This window comes from Fusarium oxysporum, chromosome 10, assembly GCF_000149955.1.
Source record: "Fusarium oxysporum f. sp. lycopersici 4287 chromosome 10, whole genome shotgun sequence".
In the NCBI taxonomy this organism is placed as follows: domain Eukaryota; kingdom Fungi; phylum Ascomycota; class Sordariomycetes; order Hypocreales; family Nectriaceae; genus Fusarium; species Fusarium oxysporum.
The window spans coordinates 612877-633769 of record NC_030995.1 but is presented as its reverse complement, the minus strand read 5'-3'; the positions used below and the strand labels follow the sequence as shown (position 1 = coordinate 633769).

The 20893-nt window shown below is 49.5% G+C and overlaps 4 protein-coding genes across 4 annotated transcripts; 1 reads left to right on the top strand and 3 right to left on the bottom strand.

Moving 5' to 3' along the window:
• Window positions 1–5051: 5051 nt before the first annotated feature.
• Window positions 5052–7502, top strand: FOXG_13796 (uncharacterized protein). Its single transcript, XM_018393808.1, has 4 exons — window positions 5052–5639; window positions 5703–6493; window positions 6587–6761; window positions 6825–7502. Exons 1-4 carry the CDS (start codon window positions 5358–5360, stop codon window positions 7077–7079), a joined length of 1503 nt encoding a protein of 500 aa, XP_018253140.1. The 5' UTR covers window positions 5052–5357; the 3' UTR covers window positions 7080–7502.
• Window positions 7503–8671: 1169 nt separating this feature from the next.
• FOXG_13795 (uncharacterized protein) lies at window positions 8672–12346 on the bottom strand (the record flags this gene model as incomplete). Its single annotated transcript, XM_018393807.1, has 3 exons — window positions 8672–10718; window positions 10769–11651; window positions 11707–12346. 3 exons carry the CDS (start codon window positions 12344–12346, stop codon window positions 8756–8758), a joined length of 3486 nt encoding a protein of 1161 aa, XP_018253139.1. The 3' UTR covers window positions 8672–8755.
• A 266-nt stretch (window positions 12347–12612) lies between these two features.
• FOXG_13794 (uncharacterized protein) lies at window positions 12613–16856 on the bottom strand (the record flags this gene model as incomplete). Its single annotated transcript, XM_018393806.1, has 2 exons — window positions 12613–12926; window positions 12977–16856. 2 exons carry the CDS (start codon window positions 16854–16856, stop codon window positions 12613–12615), a joined length of 4194 nt encoding a protein of 1397 aa, XP_018253138.1.
• Window positions 16857–18251: 1395 nt separating this feature from the next.
• Window positions 18252–20302, bottom strand: FOXG_13793 (uncharacterized protein). Its single transcript, XM_018393805.1, has 3 exons — window positions 19933–20302; window positions 19775–19877; window positions 18252–19716 (listed from the first exon to the last, which is right to left on the bottom strand). The coding sequence occupies exons 1-3, from the start codon at window positions 20155–20157 to the stop codon at window positions 18446–18448; spliced, it is 1599 nt and encodes a 532-aa protein (XP_018253137.1). The 5' UTR covers window positions 20158–20302; the 3' UTR covers window positions 18252–18445.
• Between the last annotated feature and the right edge of the window lie 591 nt (window positions 20303–20893).

The following is a 20893-nucleotide window of genomic DNA, read 5'->3' as shown; positions in this document are numbered from 1 at the left end:
ACTTGAAATTTATCGAGCCTTTTAATAACGCCTTCTTTAGACTCACTTATCAAATGGTCCTGGTGCTGGGTAGATTTCATCGCCAGATGACCGATGGTGGCAAACACTCAATGCAGACCCTCGTGACTGTCTATCTGTCTGAATCACTCGTTAGATCACCCGGGCTATGATTAGACAGATGAGAGCCTCCAAAATGCTCCATGAGCTCATAGACAATCATCGCTATGGCTCACTTCGGGTTTTCAGCTTCTTGTCATACTGCCTTGATTCTTCCACTTCATGCAAGGCAAGATCAGCCGAAGTGAATCAAAGACGTTTTGCCACTTTCTGCCTTGAACTGGATACAAACATCCAAGCTGAATATTCAGTTCCAATAACGGCATTATGAAAGCAGAATTGGAACTGGTGGTCATCTGTAAGCACCGTTCAAGGCTTTACTGGAGGCGAGACCGCCAGGATTTCAGGTCCAGACCGAGACAGGTGGTGTGAAAGGCTCAGCCATACTCCAAAACTTGTTTTGAAACTCGAAATAGGAGATTCGTTTGCCTCCATGATCCAATAAATCGACCGATTGTGGCTTCTTGTGCTGGATTCTCGGTAGAAACATCTGAGCCGAATAGCCAGCGAGCACCTCGGCCTCGGCCTCGGCCCTTGGTTATGCACAGTGATGATCAGTAAAGGGGTATTCGAAGTGATCTACGAGCTGGATCTTGCCATACAGTCCAAGCGTTCCCCAGACTTCCCCAGATTCCCCAACAAGACAACCTGGGGTTGTTGGTTCACCGCGCCAGCCGAGAGAGATATCCAACCAAAACAAGAGACAATCATTCTTGAAGTTCAACGTCGTTTCATTGATGGCTTAAGCCATCGGAAGTCAACGTCCTTCACGATAATATCTCTCATTGATCTTCGGAGCTTCACCGAGCAGTAGATCAGAACCATGATGGTGTAGTGAAATGATCTGAGAGCCGAATAAATCCGAGCAACCGCGATGATCAAGTCTATCATTTACGATATAGCTAGGCACTATGAAGCCATAGACTAGCAACAAACAAAAGGACAAGTTTAGCCGCGCAGGGCTTGCACTAATACAAGGCAACCATGATCCCAGCTGAAACTGGGGTAATGAGACGACAAACGTGGGGAAGTTTGAGGAGGAGGAGGAGCTTTGAGTCTGGACATTGATGCCCGAAGTGGTGTGTAACGTACAGGACTCGGTCCCGATGAGAGTCGGCAACAAGCCCGGGAATGCCGGCGCAACGAGAGAGCAAAGGCTACAAAGCAAATTTTGCAACAAGACTGAGATTACTGAGTGAGGAGAAATTCTCCGTGCTATTATCCCCGCTCCCGAAATCTAGATTACTAGGCAGGCTAGGGTAGAGGTCGAGATTCCAAGTTTATTGTCTTGGCTAAGCCATACGGATAGCTCGGATTACGAGGAAAGCCAAGAGTTGGGGTTTGGTATAGGGTATTGGCGATATCGTTCGATAAACACCATCGTGACTGTCAAGTAGAGGTTGATACGAACCCAACAGGACGGAATGGCACACTCACGTTCGTAATCTGCAGATACCACATGCCAAAAACGTGGGCATAGATAGCGCTGACGACTACGGGCGCATATGATGAACGATGCATAAGATCATCCTTGATGTTGAACCCCAACGAAACGATGCAACAAGATCAAGCGACGTGGCTGTGATGCTGCATGGAGGTTGTACGCCATCCGGCTGTCCGAAGATGCAAACGTATCACAAACAGAACAAGTAAAAGAAGGATCGAAGACATTCCGCCAAGAACTCAACGCATAAAACGAGAAGCCTGTTGATAACGACGTCAAATAGCATGTGGTATGTGACGATGTGCGGAACAGCCAATGGCGAATAGTGCGGAATGATCTGACCTCACAAAGCAAAGATAGCACGAAAAAAAGTTTGAAGATGGAGGGGGGCTATGAAACGTGGTTATGCAGGCATCTCATCAGGGGAATGTTAGCCAGTGATAGGTTGGCGAATTGGTGGTGTGAAGCAAAGAGATGGTGCGATACGCTCTCGTTCTTTGTATCTTGGGGGCAGCTCTTACGAATTGGGGGGGGGGGAGTCATGGAGAGAAAAAAAAGGCTGAAGAGCCAAGAGTCAGGAAAAGTCAGATTTAGCCAAATGGCATGAGGAGAGGAAATGCCCCAACCCTAAAAAGGTCATGTTCTCCGGGTGGCAGTGGTAGATGCTGGGGTAAAGCCTGAGAGTGAGTGAGAGTGCGGAGTAGTGGAGACTGAGGACAATACCGAAGGGGTGAGATTTTAGATGACAAGAGAGAGTAGATGCTTAGAGATGAGATGTAGATTCTGTCGGTACTTGAGTCATCTCAGGCCATGTATCCACAAACATGGCATCATATGAGAAAGTAGTGATTAGAAGACAATGACAAAACAAGGTTCTCATCCGTGAATATCTACCGCGTCCACTTCTCTAACTTGACTTATTCCTTAGGATAAAGAACGGCGTGGAGGATCAGTGGAGAACTGCCATCAAGCTTATCTTTTACCTTAACCTGCCTAAGTTATGAGGAGAACCCCAGTGCCATGTGATGAGAAAAGAGATTGTGTGTCTGGTTTTCCTTGGAGGAGTCTCCGCTTACGCTCAACAAAAGCGCACATCCGGTATCTTAGCCGTGAAGCCATATCCCTGTAGGCACTAAGCAGGGGCCACCCTCCATCTCCTTTTTGTCCGTTCCATGTTTTTGGGGAATTCATTCGTGTACGTAACGAGACATCTTGTTTTCTCCAAAGATAGGGGGGAATAAAGCGGTAAGAGGAGAGGAGAGAGGGTGAGTTACTTGGAGAATGTTGCAGTCTGGTCGCTTTAGCCGAGGGTATCAATGTTCCGGACGTGCGGAGCTTGAGTGTACTAAGAGTCTCCAAATCGATGGAAGCATGGAATGGAAGCATCAGATCTAGCACTACGTATCAAGTAAAGCAAGAAGATGAGATTCAATCTGAAGCTGTCAAAATGCAACCCCGTTCTTTCCCGTACGAACAGGCTTCCCCAGAATCTTCATCTTGCTTTTCCCCGGAATCTCTTCTTCATCTCCATATTCCCCCGGATTTTCTTGATGGAGCCAGCTCGGGAGTCGACCGGTCGATGGAGACGCGAAAGTGAGCTGTTGGGTGCTGCCAGTGAGACAGAGACAGCGGCCGAGGGCCCTGGAAAAAAAGACGAGAGTGGCCCACTGAGGCCCAGCGCGGTAATCAGCCCGGGTCCTGTAAGCAGCCTAAAACAGTCGAGTTTGAGTGGGTAATTCCCCCGCAAAATTGGTCCGGCACTACAGCCCAGCGCATCTGGGGTCTTTCATTCGCACCAACCAACAGAGTCAAAGAAGGCCACTAAATAACATTAACATTAACCTGTAACTTATGCTTCTTCCCACACGGAATTTCCCCTCTCGTAGCAGCGCTATCTCTCACACACACTTCTTTTCCCCTCACCGATTTCACGCCGCGCGTATTTGCCATGTGGTGGCGTCCCAAGCGCATTTCACCTTTGCTCCCAGTCTCTTCCTTCTTCAAGACAAGATCATCCCTACAGACTCACACTAGATCTAAAAGAGGGAGCTTCCATTGATCCGATATGAGCTACGGCTGTCAAGATAGCCGAAGCCGTTGAGGCAAGCCCCCGAGGAAGTGAAGTAATGTAGATGAGGCTCTTTTTTTTTTCTTTTTCTCGAAGCCACGAGATCTGGTAAGTCTGCTGGGCGTTTTCTAGGCACTTGACTTGGCAGATACGTGATGAAACCTCGTGCTTGACAAGATGTACTACGCTGTGATGCTATGCTGATTTACTACTACGTACGGCGTATGTTTGCCTTATCTTGGATATTATGATGCATACACGTGGAAATATGCAGACTTGATAACTATGCCTCGCGTAGTGGATGCCTTGCCATGTGTCTTAATGCATCCAATACTGCCTGCAACTGCACCATCAGGGCCCGTCGGGACGGACGGCAAATTATCATCTCACACATACATCTCGGACACAACGACAGCCTGCTTTTCTCGGGGTCCGTGGGCGACGCACGGTTACAGGGTGTCAGTGTCAGTGGTAGGTAGATTGCCATTCCAGTGTATGACATACGGTAGGGCCATCATGGTACGATGTTGTTAATGGAGATCGCCCATGAGACACAAGTAGTCTAGACAGGGTTGTTCAACAGATCACCAAACAAGAGATGGCGATGTTCTACGTTAGCATTGGCATATTCAAGTCCGACTGAGCAATACGCCATACCGTCGCATGCTCCCGAAATAAAATGGGAGCGGGGATTTGTCCCATTGCATTCTACGTCTGGCGGCGCAGTTCCCTCCCTGCAACTGTCGGGGTTGCAATATCTCTCCAGTACCGACTTGGCATACATGAGAAATCTGTGTCAAGCTTTTTTGTCACGCTTGGCTGATGGGCTTGGAAATCTCTTGGGAACCATCACACAAGATCGGCAGAGACCATATCTCTTGTTCACTTGGCGCTCATCGTACAATGAAACAATTCAGTGTTCACCCAACCAACAGGTCCATCCTGGTAAGAGAAAAAGAGGCCACCCCGAGTATTCTCAGTCGAGGCTCTTTCTGTCCTCATTCACTTTTCCTCTTCCCTGGTCAGCAGGGCCTAGACAAAGTGTGGGCGTTCTTCCTTGGCATTACAGTACATGTTTCTTTGGGGGCCCGGCGATTGGTCTCCGAGCGGGGGAAAAGAGAGAGAAGACAGACAACATGGGGTAAGGTACGTACAAGTGCAAGCCAAGATAACATGGGGTAAAAAGCAAGGTGTGAGTGGAGTTTCCTCCCTTAAGTTTAGTTGTTGGTTGACCCCTGTAAAGATTGGAGTTGGAGGTGTTGGCCAGTCGCATCTGGGCCTTTTGAGATTGGGCGACACACTCTATCTCTGTCCTCTGCATGCGACGCACACCTTGTAGAGTGAGGGCCTTGCCATTCTAAAATAACCCTTGCTTAGTTGCCGTTCGCGCGGAAAGTGGATTTTATACGACGGAGGCTTTTTCGAAAATGGGACTGGGCTTGCTTACAAGGGCCATACCTTGACAGTCGCAGTGGTAGTTTCGTTGTAGACACCCCGAGTATGGATCTGGGGTACGGTAGGTAAAGCTGTATCATCCAAGGACACTGTCTGTTCTGTTCCTCTCTTATTCACTCTGGTATAAAGAGTGGGCTCTTCCCCAGACTATTTCCCCAGTTCTTGTTCTTCAGATCAGAAGCATCCTCTCTCATCTCCTTCCCTGAGGACAAACAACTCTTTCTTGCTTGATCCCTTTTCTCTTCCCATCATCCCAAGTCAAGAGAAGTCACAATGCTTCACCAACACGAGAACAAGGTGACCTCTGGTCAGGTTGACAGCTCATCAACCGAGAAGGTCGACTATGAGAAGGCCGTTTCTTTCCACGAGGATGCCTCCCAGGAAGTCTTCGATGAGCCTGCCACCAAGCGCCTCCTCCGCAAGATGGACATCAAGCTTCTTCCCTTCCTGGCTCTTCTCTACCTCCTCTCTTTCCTCGATCGTACCAACATCGGTAATGCTAAGCTCGCTGGCCTCGAAGAGGCTCTTGGCATGACTGGCAAGTGGGATTACAACGTGAGTGCAATCTTGACTTTTACCAATCTGCCGGAATATGCAAGGTACTAACATGCATCTTAGATCGCTGTCGCCGTTTTCTTCCCCTTCTACGTCGCAGCCGAGATCCCCTCCAACATGGCCATGAAGCGCTTCCGTCCCTCCATCTGGATTCCCAGCATCATGATCGCCTGGGCCATCGTCACAACTCTCATGGGTATCACCCACAACTTTGGTGGTTTCCTTGCAACTCGCATGGCTCTTGGTCTCGCTGAGGGTGGTCTCTTCCCCGGTATCACCTACTACATCACTCTCTGGTATAAGCGACACGAGTGCGGTCTTCGCATGGCCATCTTCTTCTCTGCTGCTACTGCTGCTGGTGCTTTCGGTGGCCTCTTTGCTCGTGGTGTCATGGAGATGAATGGTCTTGGTGGTCTTGATGGCTGGGCTTGGATCTTCATCATCGAGGGTCTTATCACTTTCGTCTTTGCTATCATGGCTTTCTTTGTCATGCACGATTACCCCGATACTGCCAAGTTCCTCAACGACTCTGAGCGCAAGGAGGTTCTCCGACGCCTTGAGGAGGATCGATCTGTTCTCTCTGATGCCTTCAACATGAAGTTCGCCAAGGATGCTCTCAAGGACTGGAAGATCTGGGTTCACATGATGATCACTATCGGAATCTACACCCCTCTCTACTCCATCTCCATCTTCCTTCCCACCATCGTCAAGAGTCTCGGCTACACCAACGAGATGGCTCAGCTCATGTCTGTTCCTCCCTACGTTGTCGCCTGTCTCTTCACCATCGGTGGTGGTTTCGCTGCTGATAGACACGGCCAGCGCGGTATCTACATGATCTTCTTCTGTGTTGTCGCGTAAGTATTTCTCCAACCCGCCAAGATTCTAGAACGGGAGATCTTCCCGACTTGGCACATTTACAACACCTCATTTACTAACATTTCTCTCAGTATCATTGGTTTCATCATCCTTGCCACTGTCGACTCCCACGGTGCCAAGTACTTCGCCGCTTTCCTCATCACCTGCGGTATCTACCCCAACGTTCCCCAAGGTGTCGCCTGGAACGGCAACAACATTGGTGGTTCTCTCAAGCGTGGTGTTGGTATTGCCATGCACGTCGGCTTCGTAAGTTTTATCCAGATGTCTCAGACATATTCAGCCACAGTTTCACTAACATCTCATTAACAGGGTAACCTTGGTGGTGCCGTCTCTGGCTTCGTCTACCGCAAGGATGATGCTCCCGACTACCGCTCCGGTCACTGGACCCTCGTCGCCACTACTACCATGAGCTGCATTCTCAGCATCCTCATGACTATCTACCTCCGACGCGAGAATGCTCGCCGTGACCAGACACACAAGGCTCCTCATGAGTACACCCGGGCCGAGAAGGAGTTGGAGCAGGACTCCGGCGACAACGCCACCTTCTTCCGATATACCGTCTAAGCGGTGGATATTGGACGTGATGTCTTGCAGAACATCTTACAGGACATTGCATGAGTTTCTATGTGAGCGTTTGGTCTAGCGAAAAGGATTATTACGATTGGACGGAGTAAAAAGGAAACACTTTTGCATGGATATAAGACCTATACATTTTGACGTTTGTATAATGAAATAAACCTCTGATGATATGAGGTATTCCACAACTGCTGGCTCTCACTCTCACCTGTGATCATTTGCCATTTTCTCCGTTCACCTGTCAGGTGAAACATCAATAAGCCAACAACCAACATCCCTGACCACCAACAAAATAAAAAGACCTATCGGAAGCCAGAACACATGCTGCAGTGAAGATGCACAGGGCTCAAAACACGGCTGACAGTGGAGGATCTCACCGACCGAAATAGTTAATAGACGCTGGAAAATCTACCGCAGGGGACCTTTTGCTCAGTCTAGGCCTGCACGGGCAGCAGGGATATTCACAGATGAAGATCTACCAACCCCAGTCCCAGGAATGATGCCGTCTTATCCGTAAGGGTAAGGTAGAGAGAGGTAAGATTTTGGATAATCATGCAAGACACGTCGCAGGTTCTGGTCCTAATAGGTTGGGTACGCGTATTTTCATGTGAATTGTTCTCATTCCTTTCGATGATCGACCGGCTTTTGTCTCCACATATCATAAGCTTAACTCGAAGAATAAACACTCTACCGAGGCAGCAGAGTCACTTATTCATTCGTATTTCATGTGTTTTTCATCTTTTCAGCTCACGCAGTTATCCGTAGGGTCGTATTGCGCCAGCCAGCCAGCATCTCACTGCATGGGGTTGTTTTTGTAACACAGGTGTTTTTATCCAGGCTGTCGGAGGATCATTCCGTTGTCGATCATTTAAGTATGGCGTTTTTGCAAAATTATCGCCGTGGCTGATTTTGTTCTATCCGGGTAATTTGCTTTTGTGACACAAGGGTTTCTAATCTTAACTGTGCCTTTTTTTTTTTCACGACAAACCGCCAACAGACTTCAGATCCTTATCCTCAGGTATTTCCAGGTGAGGATAAACTCCCGAGAGTTTAAATGTACGTCAAATCAAAGCCTGGCGCTAAAAGATTATAACTGCATTTAACCGGAGAGTTTAAGTTAGTAACGCCGATAACGACGGAATGTGGGATTTCCATAAGCGACTTCTCCAATTCTGAATGACTCCCCCAAATCACACATTGAATCTCCAATTTGTGGTGATATCGGCGCCGAGTGTTCCACTTTTCCTGGTGCAAACAACGATACTCGGGGAGAGGCAATGGCTGCAGTGTTGATACGCACAACATCACAATAATTTTACAGCCGCGATTTGCGATCGAAGCTTGTGCGCAGTCACTTACGCTCAGACAAAGCTTATGATCTGCAAGCGATCTCCAGCTCCACGGCATGGGTACGCATGGCACTGAGTCACGAAGCGAAAACGAGAGGCGATGTAGAGAGATTAAACATCAGGGTGTCAAAAATAAATAGTCTTCAGGTCCACTAAGTTTGCACTAAACTTACCTAGGTCTTTTTGTCGCTTAGGATGGAGGCCTTGAGTTTTCTTGTGTCCCTAGGACAACATGGGCAAAATTATAGTAGTTATTAAGGCTAAATTGACTAATTATGTCGCACGAATGCGCTAGAATGAATTGAATCCCCAGGCTCAGTTGGTGCAAGCAGCAGCGCCCTTGCTCGTCTTGGTCGCCCAATTCGTCTTTGTCGACTTGACCACAGAAGTGGTAACCTTGGACACAGTGCTTCGCTCCGTGACTGTGCTGGAAGGCAGCAGGGTGGTCTTCGCTGTAGCCCAGCTTGTGACAGTCTTCTGGTCCAGGGTGACAGTGGATGTCTTCTTGACTGTGTTGGTTGAAGTAACCTTGACAGTTCCTGCAGCCAGAGTCTGGGTGAGAGTCTTGTAGACTGTGACTGTGGTTGCGGGAAGAGTGGTGGTCTTCTTCTCGGTGACTACAGATGTAGCGTCGACGACAACTGTAGTGGTATCGGCCTTGAGAGTAGTTGTCTTGCCTGACTCCTTGGTGATGACCTCTGTAGTTGTAGAAGTAGATCCTGCGATAGTAACAGTGGCGAATCGAGTCGCGACAGATGTAGACACCTCTACGACGGTCACCGGCTTCAATGTGCTTGTCTTTCCAACCGTCTTGGTGGTGATCAACTCCGTTGTAGTTGTGCTGCCAGGGACAGTCGCGGTCGAGGTCTTGACGTTAGTGGTGTAGGTTGAGACAACGGTGACAGTGACTGTTCGAAGAGCCTCGGCACGAGCCTCAAGATTGATGGAGCCAAGGTCCAGATCACGGCGGGTCAGACCAGAAGAAAGATCGAAAGATGGGTTACCAAAGACGATAGCAGCTCGAGGCTTGAGAACCGCTGCGGCGCCGAGATCACGCTTGTCCTGGGTTGGGATGCACTTGAGTGTTGTGGTCTTAGAGACAGTCTTGACAGAAGTTGTCACGACAGTAGACACAACGGTGGTAGCCTTCAGGGATGTAGTAGTAGTACCGCCAGTGCCAATAGTGGTAGTGGTAGTGCTCTTGACAGTGACAGCCTTGGGGCTTGAAGTACTGGTAGCAAAGACAGTTGTGAAGTCGGTCTCTTCCTGAGTCACCGACTTGGGAGTAACTGTGACCGCAGTAGTAGATACTGTTGTCGTGACAGCCTTTGCGGAAGTTGTGATCCAAGAAGTGACAGTCGCGGCAACCACGTTAGTTGAAGTCTTGGTAACGTCAGCAGGGGTGACAGTCTTGCCAACATCCACAACGTTAGTCGACTTAACGGTGATCACGCTGTCTCCTTGTGTGATCTGCTGAGTCTGAGTAGTCGTGCTCTTCTCGGTATTGGTCTTGGTAGTAGGATCAGGCGTGATGGTGGTTCCGACATCAAGAGTAGAAGTGGACTTCTCTGTAATAGTCACAGCGGCTCCGGTGGTGGTGACAAGAGCTGTCTGAGACGTTGTCACAGTCTGCGTAGTGTAGACAGTTGTGGAGCTGAATGTCTGGGTAGCAGCGATACCCGCATCAAAGGGCGCCGCGTCAACGAGCGTCATGTTGATCCAGGCCGTAGAAGTGAAGAAAGTGCCCAGCTCAAACTGTGCAACATCCTCGCCAGAGAGCTGCTTGGCGAAAGAAGCACGCTGGCTAGTAGAAGATCCAGGACCAGAGTTGTCGAACTCTCCAAAGATGACATTGGCTGTTCGGGGATCAGTCTTGGTCCAGGCTTGCCAACCTGCAGCGGCCACACATGAACCCAGCTCAGACTCGATGTAGGCAACGCGAGCATATTGATCCCACGGTCGACCAAGGTAGATACTGGAGTAAGTAGCACCACCAGCAGGAGTAACCGTGCACTGGTCAAACACGAAACCGTAAGAATTTGAATTTGTGCCCTTCTTGTTTGCAGTCAATGCGATGCCGTCTCTGTTGGGAGAAATGGTCGACTTGAGGAAATATCCAGCTCCAGAGCCCCAGATCATGTCGATATTGCCAGTTACGATTGAATTGTAGGCGAAAAGATTACCGTTAATGAGCAGAGCGTCCTGGTTACCGTAGACCTGGCAGCCATAGAGCGAGGCAAACTTGCTGCTCTTGACGGCGAAACCAAGACTAGCGTAGCTGTGCGTTTGTTAGCGTATGTACAGTTCATTAGAGTAACTGAGACTTACTTAGCGGTGGTACCAAAGGTGTTGGCAAAGTTGATGTTGACAGCCTGGAAGTAGTTACCAGTGGCATAGAATGTAGCCGAGTCAGAGTTGGAGGCTTCAGCCTGAGTGTCAATGCCCTTGTCGTATGTGATGGTGACCTGGTTCTTGGAGTTATCTTCAGGAGACTCAGAGTAACCGATGAAGAATGTGGTTCCAGGTCGGCTGAGGACGATCTGTTCCTTGTATGTGCCGGGATAGATGAAGACAGTGGGGGTGACCTTGGTGGAAAGTGGCAGAGCATCGATGGCAGCCTGGATGGTATCATAAGTTGTGACTCCATCGATAGGGTCCTTGGAGACAATGTAGGCACCGGCAGGAGGAGTCTTTCCGCTATAGGGAGCAGTAGGAACAGGGGTAGGTGTGACAGTACTGGGCTGAGGCGTTGTAATGGAGTCCCAGTAGGTCTTGTCGATCCAGTCAGTGCTGTCCATAACAGACTCAAGAGAGTAAGTATCCGAGGTCAGAAGTGTAGCAAACCCAAATGCCTCTCGGGCTGCTGTGTTCTTCTCCCAGCTTCCAGGACCCTCGTTGTTGTACTCAGCAAAAGTGATATGATCAGTGCGAGGATCGGTTGTAGACCAGATCTTCCAACCAGCAGGCTGAATGATGCTGTCTAAGTAACTGTTCTTGATGACCACAAGAGCATATGCGCTATAAGGTCGGCCAAGATAGACCTGTCCCTGGAGATCCACAGTAGCTGAAGAAGCTTCTGTGAAAAGACACTGGTCAAAGATGTAACCTCCGATCGCACTCGCACTGCTACGGCTCTGTGCTGTGATGGCTGACTTTGCACGCTTGGCAGCCAGTGTACAACCCTTGAAGTAGGCCTTGCTGTATCCCCAGACTAGAAGCATCAATGTCAGTATTAACGGGAAGGGAGTGAAAAGAACAAAACATACTAAAGTCGATGGCGCCCTCGATATACGAGCTCTCATAGTACTGGTAACCATTTGTCGCGCCGTTAAGAAGAGTGTCCTGCCAGCCGATGAAGGAGCAGCCATAGAATCCGATGTCATTTCCGTAGATACTGGCAGCGAGAGTAACATAGCTGGGTGTCGCGCCATCCAAGTTATCAGAGTTGACGAACTTGACGTTGTAAAAGGCGATCTTAGTGCTGGCTGTCGCGATGGTGGCTGTATCCGCGTTGCTACGGCCAGCGGGAATAGTACCAGCAACCGAGAGACCCTTGGCTTGGGTGATGGTGACCTGATTGCTGGTATAGGTCTTTCCTGGGTCGCTCTCGGTGTATCCGATGATAGTGACAGGTCCTGGTCGGTTGATCGCAGGGACCTGCTCCTCATATGTTCCGGCGTAGATGAAGATGGTCTGGGGTGTTGAGTCCTTGGGGAGACTCTTGAGAGCATCGGTGAGAGTGGAGTAAGATCCCGACTTTTCTCCTCCGACGGACACAGTGACAGCGTTCTTGGGAGGAGTGGTGCCGTCAGAAGGATGCACCGGCCAAGTGTCATCAGTCTCAGGGTCGGTAGCTGTGTCAGAGCCGTCAATGGCGTAGCTGGGTACAAGGCTGTATGCCTTCATATCAAGCCAGCTGGTGCTGCCAATGAATTTGCAAACACTTCCCCAGCGGGAGGCTTTTCGCCGTCATCGACCAGGAAATCTTCAACAAATCTTGCACCTGAAACAGGGCTGACCTTGTCTTGAGCCCCTCCAAAAAGCACGTTCTGGACATTATCAGCAAGCCATATGGTAAACTTAGAAAGACGTCTCCTCTAAACTTAGAAAGACGTCTCCTCTAAACTTAGAAAGACGCCTCATCTAAACTTAGAAAGACGTCTCCTCTAAACTTAGAAAGTCGTCTCCTCTAAACTTACCGATGTCTGAGGGTTACTGGAAGACCAGGTAGCCCAACCCTGAGGAGAGATATGCTTGTCAAGGAAAGAGTTCATGTACACAACAAGGGCATACTGGGACCAGGGGCGACCCAGTGACGTCGTACCGAAGTTAGATCCGTAGCTGTCAGTATATGTGACCTTGCACTTATCGAAGATGAAACCACCGGCCCAAGAAGAACTCTTGCGGTTGTTTGCGGTGATGTAGGCATTGGCGGTGTTGGATGCAATATAGCACTGGTGGAAGAAGGCCTTGCTATAGCCCCAGACTATTCACATTGTCAGCAGGAACGTAAGAGAGTGAAAGAAAAGAACATACTAAAATCCACTGATCCAGCTATATAGGAGTTGGAGAAGACCTGAATGCCCTGGTTGACAAGTAGAGTATCCTGGAAGCCATCGAAAGCACATCCATACGCAGCCATGTTGCCAAAGAAGTCAGCAGCGAGAGCAGCTGTGTCGCTAGTCTGAGGATAGGTATTGGTGAAGTTGAGGTTGTACAGCGAGAGACCAGCAGAGGCTGAGGTAGTCTTCCAGAAGAGAACGGGGGTCTCTTCGTTGCGGGATGCACCAGTCGAGTAGCCCAGCTTGAACCAGATGAGAACCTCGTTCTGTGTGAAGTCATTCTCGAAGCTTGTCTCACCGCGAATGGTAACGTGACCGCTAGAGCGAGTGAAGGTAAGTTGCTCGTTGTAAGAACCCGCCTTGACGAAGATGGTGTAGTCATCGCCGTCGTTGGGAATGGCAGCAAGGGCAGAGGCCACAGTCTTGTACTGATTTCCGGTAGGGGAGGGAGCAACGGTCAACGTAGCACCGGCAGCGGTAGCACTTGTAGTGCTTGAAGCTGTAGTCGCAGCCGAAGTGGTTGTGGTGCTAGCAGCGTCTTTGCCGTAGACGGAACCAGGCCATCCCTTGAAGGGAGCAATGGCAGCCTTATCAATCCAAGCATCACTGCCCAAGATACCGGCAGCGCTGAAGGAAGAAGTATCGCTGATAATGGTTGCAGCAGAAATGCGAGCAGAAGAGTCCCAGCCAGGACCAGTGTTGTTACCCTCAGTGAAGGTACCAGTGAAGGTGGTGGGAGAAGCAATCTTCCATCCAGCGCCTGCGATATGGCCATCGAGGAACGAGTTGACAAAGGCGACGTTGGACTTTGTGCTATAATCTCGGCCAAGGTAGGTGCTAGCCTCAGGCACAGAGCTTGACTCAGGAACAACCGCGCAGAGGTCGAACACGAATCGTGAACCGCCATACGAACCCTGGTACTTGTGGGCGGCGATAGCTTGGCCAGTAGTAGATCCCCGAGAAACAATGACAGAGTTGTAGATGTAACCAGCGCCTTGTCCCCAAACAAAGTCAGTAGTTCCTGATATCCGACTGTGACTGAAGAAGAAGTTGCCGTAATCAAGGTACAGGGTTCCCTGGGACGAGTCAATGTCGCAGCCGTAGAAAGCAACCTTGGTTCCCTTGGCATAGACAGCAAGAGCGATGTTGTTGGTCGTAGGATCGAAGGAGTTCTCAAAGTTGATGTTGTAAAAAGATACAAGCTTGGCTTCGTACTTGTTGGCGGCGAAGGTCGCTGTGCCCGACGAACCACCGCTGCTTGACAAGACAGCGTTTCTGGCAGTGATGGTGACCTTGTTATTATTGGGCGAAGAACCATCAGTGGTTTCACCGCGGAAGACAGTGGCTCCAGTACGGACGACCGAAACTTGTCCTTGGTATGTTCCAGCAAGGATGTAGATGTATTGGGTGGTGTCGTCAGCAGGAAGGGCTGCCACTGCAGACGCGACAGTGTCGTAAGAGGCACAAGGGTTGCTCTTAGGGCCGACAACGAAAGCCGTGCTGGGAACGGCTGAAGGCAGTGAGCACGAGGATGTAGTGGGCGCGGCGGAAGTGGATTCCTCTGTAGTGCTGGTTGCAGATTTGGTCTCAGATGAGGCGTCAGAGGCTGTCGTCACTGAATCAGCGGCTTTTGTGAGTGATTCAGATGTGGTCTTCTTCGAATCCGATGTAGTCGTCGCTGATTCAGAGGTCTCAGAGGAAGCTTCTGAAGTCGTAGGAGTGGCCGAAGTGGTGGTCTCAACATCCTGCTTGAAGTCCTTGGCATTACTGGCCTGAATGGCACTCAAAACACCCTGATCAATCCAATCGAGAGAAGAGACGGCAACGCTTGGGTATGCGCTCTTGAAGAAGGCGGAGATCTCGTAAGGAGAAAGATCCTTGGGGTCCGTGACCAGAGTCACATACTTAGAGCGGTCCGCCACGTGGTTGGAGTAGCTGCCGTCCCCAGTAGTACCGAACTCGATGTAGCTGTTCAGCTTGGACTGCGTCTTGGTATCAACGTAGACACCTGTAGCAGTGATGAAGCCTCCAATGCTCGTATCACGGAAGACAGCGACGGAGCCATCGCCGTTGCCCGCGGCGAGGAACACTCGAGTATTGGTTGATCCACTCTTCTGGCTGATGTCGCAGGTATCGAAGACGACGGTTGAGTTGTAGAGCGTGCTTCCAGCGAGGGCGCCCTTGTTGTAGACAATGAGACCATTGCTGTTCGTAGCTGTGACTGTGGTTCCGTACAGGTAGAGCGATGGGTAGTTATAGAGGACCTTGTCAGGAGCCTCAATGTACGAGTTGGCGACGATGGCAGAAGCGTAGGATCCAGTTATGGCAGCAATACCAGCAGCATAAAATTGACAGTTGTAGAATGCGTTCTTGCTGCCCCTGAGGAAGACAGCTCCGCCTGACCCTCCAGCTTGAGTGTTGGAGAACTTGATGTTCTTCCATGTGATCCCAGCAGCACTTGCCGTCGAGAAAGACAGTGCAGGGTTGGCGTTTCCGCCGTTGTTGATGACGACCTGGGGTGGGGAGGACACATCGCGCTTCTTGGAAACCTCACCGACGATAGTGACGGTGGGTATGGCCTGGATAACGACGTTTTCGGTGTAAGTGCCGGCAAGAACAGTCACGGTTGGGTAACCACTTGTCTGTGCTGCCTTGATAGCATCGTTAATAGCTGTGTAGTCGCCGCTTCCGTCAGCAGCAACTGTGAGTACTAGAGGCGAGTCAGTCGATGTTGAAACCACGCTCTCTGATGTTTGTTGTGAAGAAGTGAAAGGAGAAGGAAATTCGGTGGTTAAAGAGTGTGATGCCTCGGAGGTTTGAGTTCCAGACGATGTGAGAGTCTCGCTCGTCTCAGAGGAGGTCAGGGTGGCGCTGGACTCGGAAGACGATGTGAGATCCCCAGAGGCTGAGGTCTCGCTTGCTGTCAAGGAGCCAGAAGACACTTCCGAAGTGGCGCTCGACTCAAGCGAAGCGGCCAAGGTAGTAGAGGCGTCGCTGGTGGCAGAGCCAGAAGTCGTATCTGACCCAGCGCTAGACTCAGAAGACGACACGAGATTGCCAGAGGCTGAGGTCTTGCCCGCTGTGGTGGATCCAGTAGCGATGTCCGAAGTTGCGCTTGAATCGACAGAAGAGGTCAAGGTAGTATCGACGTTGCTGGTGACAGAGCCAGTAGTAGAATCCGAGCCTGCGCTGGACTCAACTGATGAGGCTGAAACAGTATCGGTGGTAGTTGGGTTTACAGTGGTCAGGTCGGTAGTCGTCCTGTCAGCAGCGGCTGTAGCCGACTTGGCACCAATCGCATCTGTTGAAGCTGTGTCGGCATTGGATAGTGTAGATGTTGAAACATCATGTGCTGTCACTGCAGTTGATGGAAAGTGGGTGTCGCCGCCGGCAGAGCTGAGAGATGTCTCTGAAGCAAGTCCTGATGAAGTGCCAGAAGTGAGTGTAATCTCAATGGTCGATGAAGCCTCAGACAATGAGACACTTCCAATGATAGAGGTTGTCTCTGACTTAGATGCAGTAGATGCCTCAGAGTATGCTGTCTCGGAAGCAACCGTGGTACCATGGCTAGAGGTTCCACTCGCAGTCAAGACCAGGGCACCAATACCACCCTGGGGCTGTCTTGGCTTGCATGCCGACGATCTCTTGACAAGCGGGTTGACTTGAGGAGTGAACGATGAAGAACCGCCGGGAGCAACAGGAACGTTGCCGTTCAAAGGAGTGTCATGAAGGGAATCAAAACGAGTGGAATGGCTGGAGGAAGAATCAACGAAAGCAGGGACAACTGAACCTTCTTTTGCAAGACTGCTCCCACAGACAAGCGGGAGCAGTAGCCAGGCAGACAATCTGGCCATGTTGAGCCGTGATTCAAACGCAACAGCACGAAGGTTACGGACGCGGGGGAGGGACAAAAGTACGTGATCGGACCTTGAATTCTACAGGGGCTACATACACTGATATAACATCCCGTCTCTTATCTGATATCAGCCGCAGAGGCCACCAGCTTCTCGGTTATGAAAAGCCATGAGTTTCGCCCAGTCTAGAAGTACTCGGCTCGCCCGTCAGACTAAGTAGTCTTAGGCATGGCAAAGACCTCATCCTAAGTGACAGAAATATTCAGAAGAGTTTAGGATATCTTAGAGTAGCTTATGATGAGCGTAGTGGACTCCTTGATCAGTTTATTTTGGCCCCTAATCTAGAGTCTTACGACACCCTGAGAATAGTGCCGGCCAACAAGCAGCTGAACATGACCTTCAAGAAACTATCGATTTCGCACAAAGGCTAGAGAATAAACGACACAAAACGGTCGAATAAAATGTTCAAATCAGTCCAGGGGACTCGGCCGTGACGGAAGAAAGCGCCGGAAGAATTATTTGGAGACGGTGAAATATACCCTTTCGGGAATAGAGGCAAGGTGTAGTGGGACGGCCCTAGATTTCATCTCGTCTTTTAGCTGAACGGTAGGTCTGGGCCTGGACTAGAGACCAATGAGAGTGTATTAGTGACGACGTTCTGGGCTATCCAGACTGCCGGGAGTTTGGACCGTTGCCAAGAAGGTTTTTCTTGTGGGACGAGGACGATATCACGATAAGGTTCCAAATGGTTGAACCCCTTTTTTATGTCTGAGTTTATATAAAGTTTATAATTAATATGTATAGTTACACTTTATAATGTTCTATGATGACAGTTTAAATAAATCATTTCAACCCCCACAAACTCAAAGTGTCACGATCCTGATCTCGCAATCCCACAACGATTCATAAAGTTCGAGTCCAGCACCACGTCAGCCCATCATCATTTCCAAAATTACAGGGGTAAGCCATCAAGCAGATTCACTATTGAATTTCCCAGCCACGAATGGAGAAGGCCCCGAAACGATTCCCCATTCTGGACGTTCTAAACTCGAATTCACGAGCTAGTCAGCGGGAAGAAAGCTTATATCAGGAATAGTCTCACCATTCGCGACCGCCACCGCCACAGGCTAATGATTTTGACAGAAGCGACACGTGGACGGCACACTACGCTTATCGGTGTTTCCAGGTAAGTGGGATGGGAGTTTTAGATCCGGTGCAGGGAATACCCCTGACTTAGATTCAGCTTGAGTCAGTCATGTGTGACAGTTCGCCTTTTTTTAGTCGTTTTCCTGTGAGAAAAATATGCTTCTGTTTGTGGCTTGCCGATGCTTATTACCGACAGCTTTCAACTTTTCAAGGCCGCGTGGTCTTTATTGACTTGGATGAATGTTCTGGGCCTTTCTGGGGAAGAATAATCAAGACTTTCTCCGGAAACTTCAGGAAATATCATTCTCAAGAACCATAAACCTGGTAAATTCTAATTGTCAATCAAATGTTCTAGTAAACTTAAGCGAGTCCGTGATCGGAGGAAACTCTTTCTTTCTAAGGTAGATATAGATACGCGTATCTAATATGGTTATCTGACTACCCTAGATAGGATAGATGTAGAACTTGTTCTCAAGATCAGTCAAATCCAACAGAGCAATCTCAACCTTCCTTCGAACAACCTGACCATTCTCATCCAACTGCTCAACCTCACCAAACTCGTGTGCAAGTCTCTCCTCCTCGCTCAAACCAGCTGCCCACTCCTTGCGCTCCTTATTCCTCTTCTTGAGAATGAACTGAATGACGAACAAAATCGCCGGGGTTCCTACCCAGCTGATAAGAATCATAGAAATCCAGGCACCATAATATCTGGGAGCATCCTTTGGAACCCAGATTTGGGGTGAAATCAAGTTTGCGACACTGTAGCCGATCATGAACATGACGTTGCGGGTGAGTTTCTTAGTGTAGCCAGCAGCACTCGATGTTGCCCAACCCAAGGCGATGATGTAAGTGTTTCCGTAGGTATGGCCTGCGAGGAGGAGACAAGCAAGCATGCCGAGTTTCTCGTTCCAGTTGATAGCGACCATTCCGATACCACCGGCAACGGCAGGTATACACCAGACAAGACCGTGAAGAGCGAGGTTGGAAGGCCACCACTTCAGTGCAAAGGTTCCGGCAAGACAAATGGCGACTCCAAAGCCACCACCAGCTGCAGCAACAAGTGTTGAGCCCAGAGCATCGACGCCAAGAGCTGTGGTAATAAGATTCTGTTGACCGTATGTCAAGTTGTTGGACATCATGAGTGTGAAAGCCTGGAGAGCAAACAGCCACGAAACGGGATCCCGGAGTGTTTCCTGAAACTGAGTCTTCTTAAACTGCTTCTGTTCGATGGAACTCTGACTCGACTCGTGCACTCGCTTGATGGAGTGAACCTTTTCTTCCAGGGTCAAGAATCTAGCCTCAGCGGGATTGTTTGGGTAGAAGAACCAAACGAACACAGATAACACGACGGAAAGGCCTCCAGTAACGATCATGAAAAGCTTCCATGGTAGGACTGCACTATGACTCCAGAGAAGACCGTAGGAGATGAAAGCAGCGCAGACTGGTGCCAAAGCTGATGTGACCCAGAGGAAAGGTTGAAGAAAGGACTGCTCGTGTCGGTTGAAGAACATGCCGATTGTCATCTCCATCGCTGGCACGACTACTGATTCGGCAGCACCGAGAGCTATCCGAAGAACAACAAGACCGGCGTACTTGGTCGCAACGCAGTGAAGAAGGATAGTAGCTCCCCACATGAAGACCAACCCGGCAACGAATTTACCAAAGGGAAGTCTCTGCATGAGATAGTGGCCAGGCCATTGTGCAGCAAGGTATCCTATGATATTGTGAGACAGGTTCTGACTTGAAAAGGTGATAAAGGGCCTGTAACATACCGACATAGAAGAATGTTCCCAAATTGTTGTATTGTGCCTTGTTGATACCTGTTTCCTCGAAAAGACCGAGAATGGCAGCATATCCGAGAGTTGATTTGTCAATCTGCAGATTTGTCAGTAAATCTACCGTAGGGAACACCGGTGAGGTTTGAACATACGAATAGAAGCAAATTAATCGCTGATAATAGCCCCATCACGTGCCAGTAAAGCTTCCTTCGCAGCTTCTTCTCCTTCTCAGGTGTCAAAGGTCCAAACTGATCGCCATGCTCCTCAACGAGGCGCAACGTAACATCAGCATATTTCTCCGAGACAATAGCAGTCTCTCCCTCTTTCTCTCGGCTTTGAACCCTAGAAAGGTCCTTGGAATCTTCTTTAACACCCATATCTGAGACGGAAAGATAAAGAAATGGGATGAAGTGCGGATACAGCCGAGTGATCTACATGCGGGAAATGCTTGGCTTTATCTCAAACGACCACCAGATATAAGACCACTATCAAATCACATCAGATCGACTCCATACTTCTAAATTGATTACACTGACTCACGAATCGCCCTTTTCGTGATGATTTGCACTTCATTGTTACGCTGACCTTTGTTGCGACAACGTGGGGAACGATTGCGTGCTGAGGTTATTGTGTAGCGATAGGTCGATTACCTGTTGATACGTCAAGGATTCGGATCCGAGCCGCTGGTAGTTGCACGATGCGCCGCATTAGATGCCGCAAAGCCGCAATTTTAACTGAAAAGGGAACGCCACACTTTCGAGGACTCACAGTTGCTCAGGTGCTCGTAGAACAATTTATGGCCAGACTGCTTAGAAACATACCTTCATCCACATCATCCCATCACGATTCACTCTTCTCATCATGGTGATTATACTTTCCGTTTCAATATTAATAAATTATCAGTTGTAATCTCAACTCTCTTTGAGATGGTTCATGCAAGACTGCTCACAGATTCGGGCACAAGCCGACTTGCAAAATCCACTTTGCTTATATGCCTAGTGAACTCTATTCCTGCGGCTCCGCGACATTGGAAACCGGTGCCGCACGCGATCCGACGAGTCAAATATTTCCCAATACGGTAATATTTCAGCCTGAGGCGAGTCTATTCACACC

Coding starts and splice junctions, on each gene's coding strand:
- FOXG_13793 (XM_018393805.1), bottom strand. CDS start 20,157: ATGGGTGTTAAAGAAGATTCCAAGGACCTTTCTAGGGTTCAAAGCCGA. Junction 19,878..19,932: donor CGATTAATTTGCTTCTATTC/GTATGTTCAAAC, acceptor ACAAATCTGCAG/ATTGACAAATCAACTCTCGG. Junction 19,717..19,774: donor GGGAACATTCTTCTATGTCG/GTATGTTACAGG, acceptor ACAATATCATAG/GATACCTTGCTGCACAATGG.
- FOXG_13796 (XM_018393808.1), top strand. CDS start 5,358: ATGCTTCACCAACACGAGAACAAGGTGACCTCTGGTCAGGTTGACAGC. Junction 5,640..5,702: donor CTGGCAAGTGGGATTACAAC/GTGAGTGCAATC, acceptor CATGCATCTTAG/ATCGCTGTCGCCGTTTTCTT. Junction 6,762..6,824: donor TTGCCATGCACGTCGGCTTC/GTAAGTTTTATC, acceptor TCTCATTAACAG/GGTAACCTTGGTGGTGCCGT.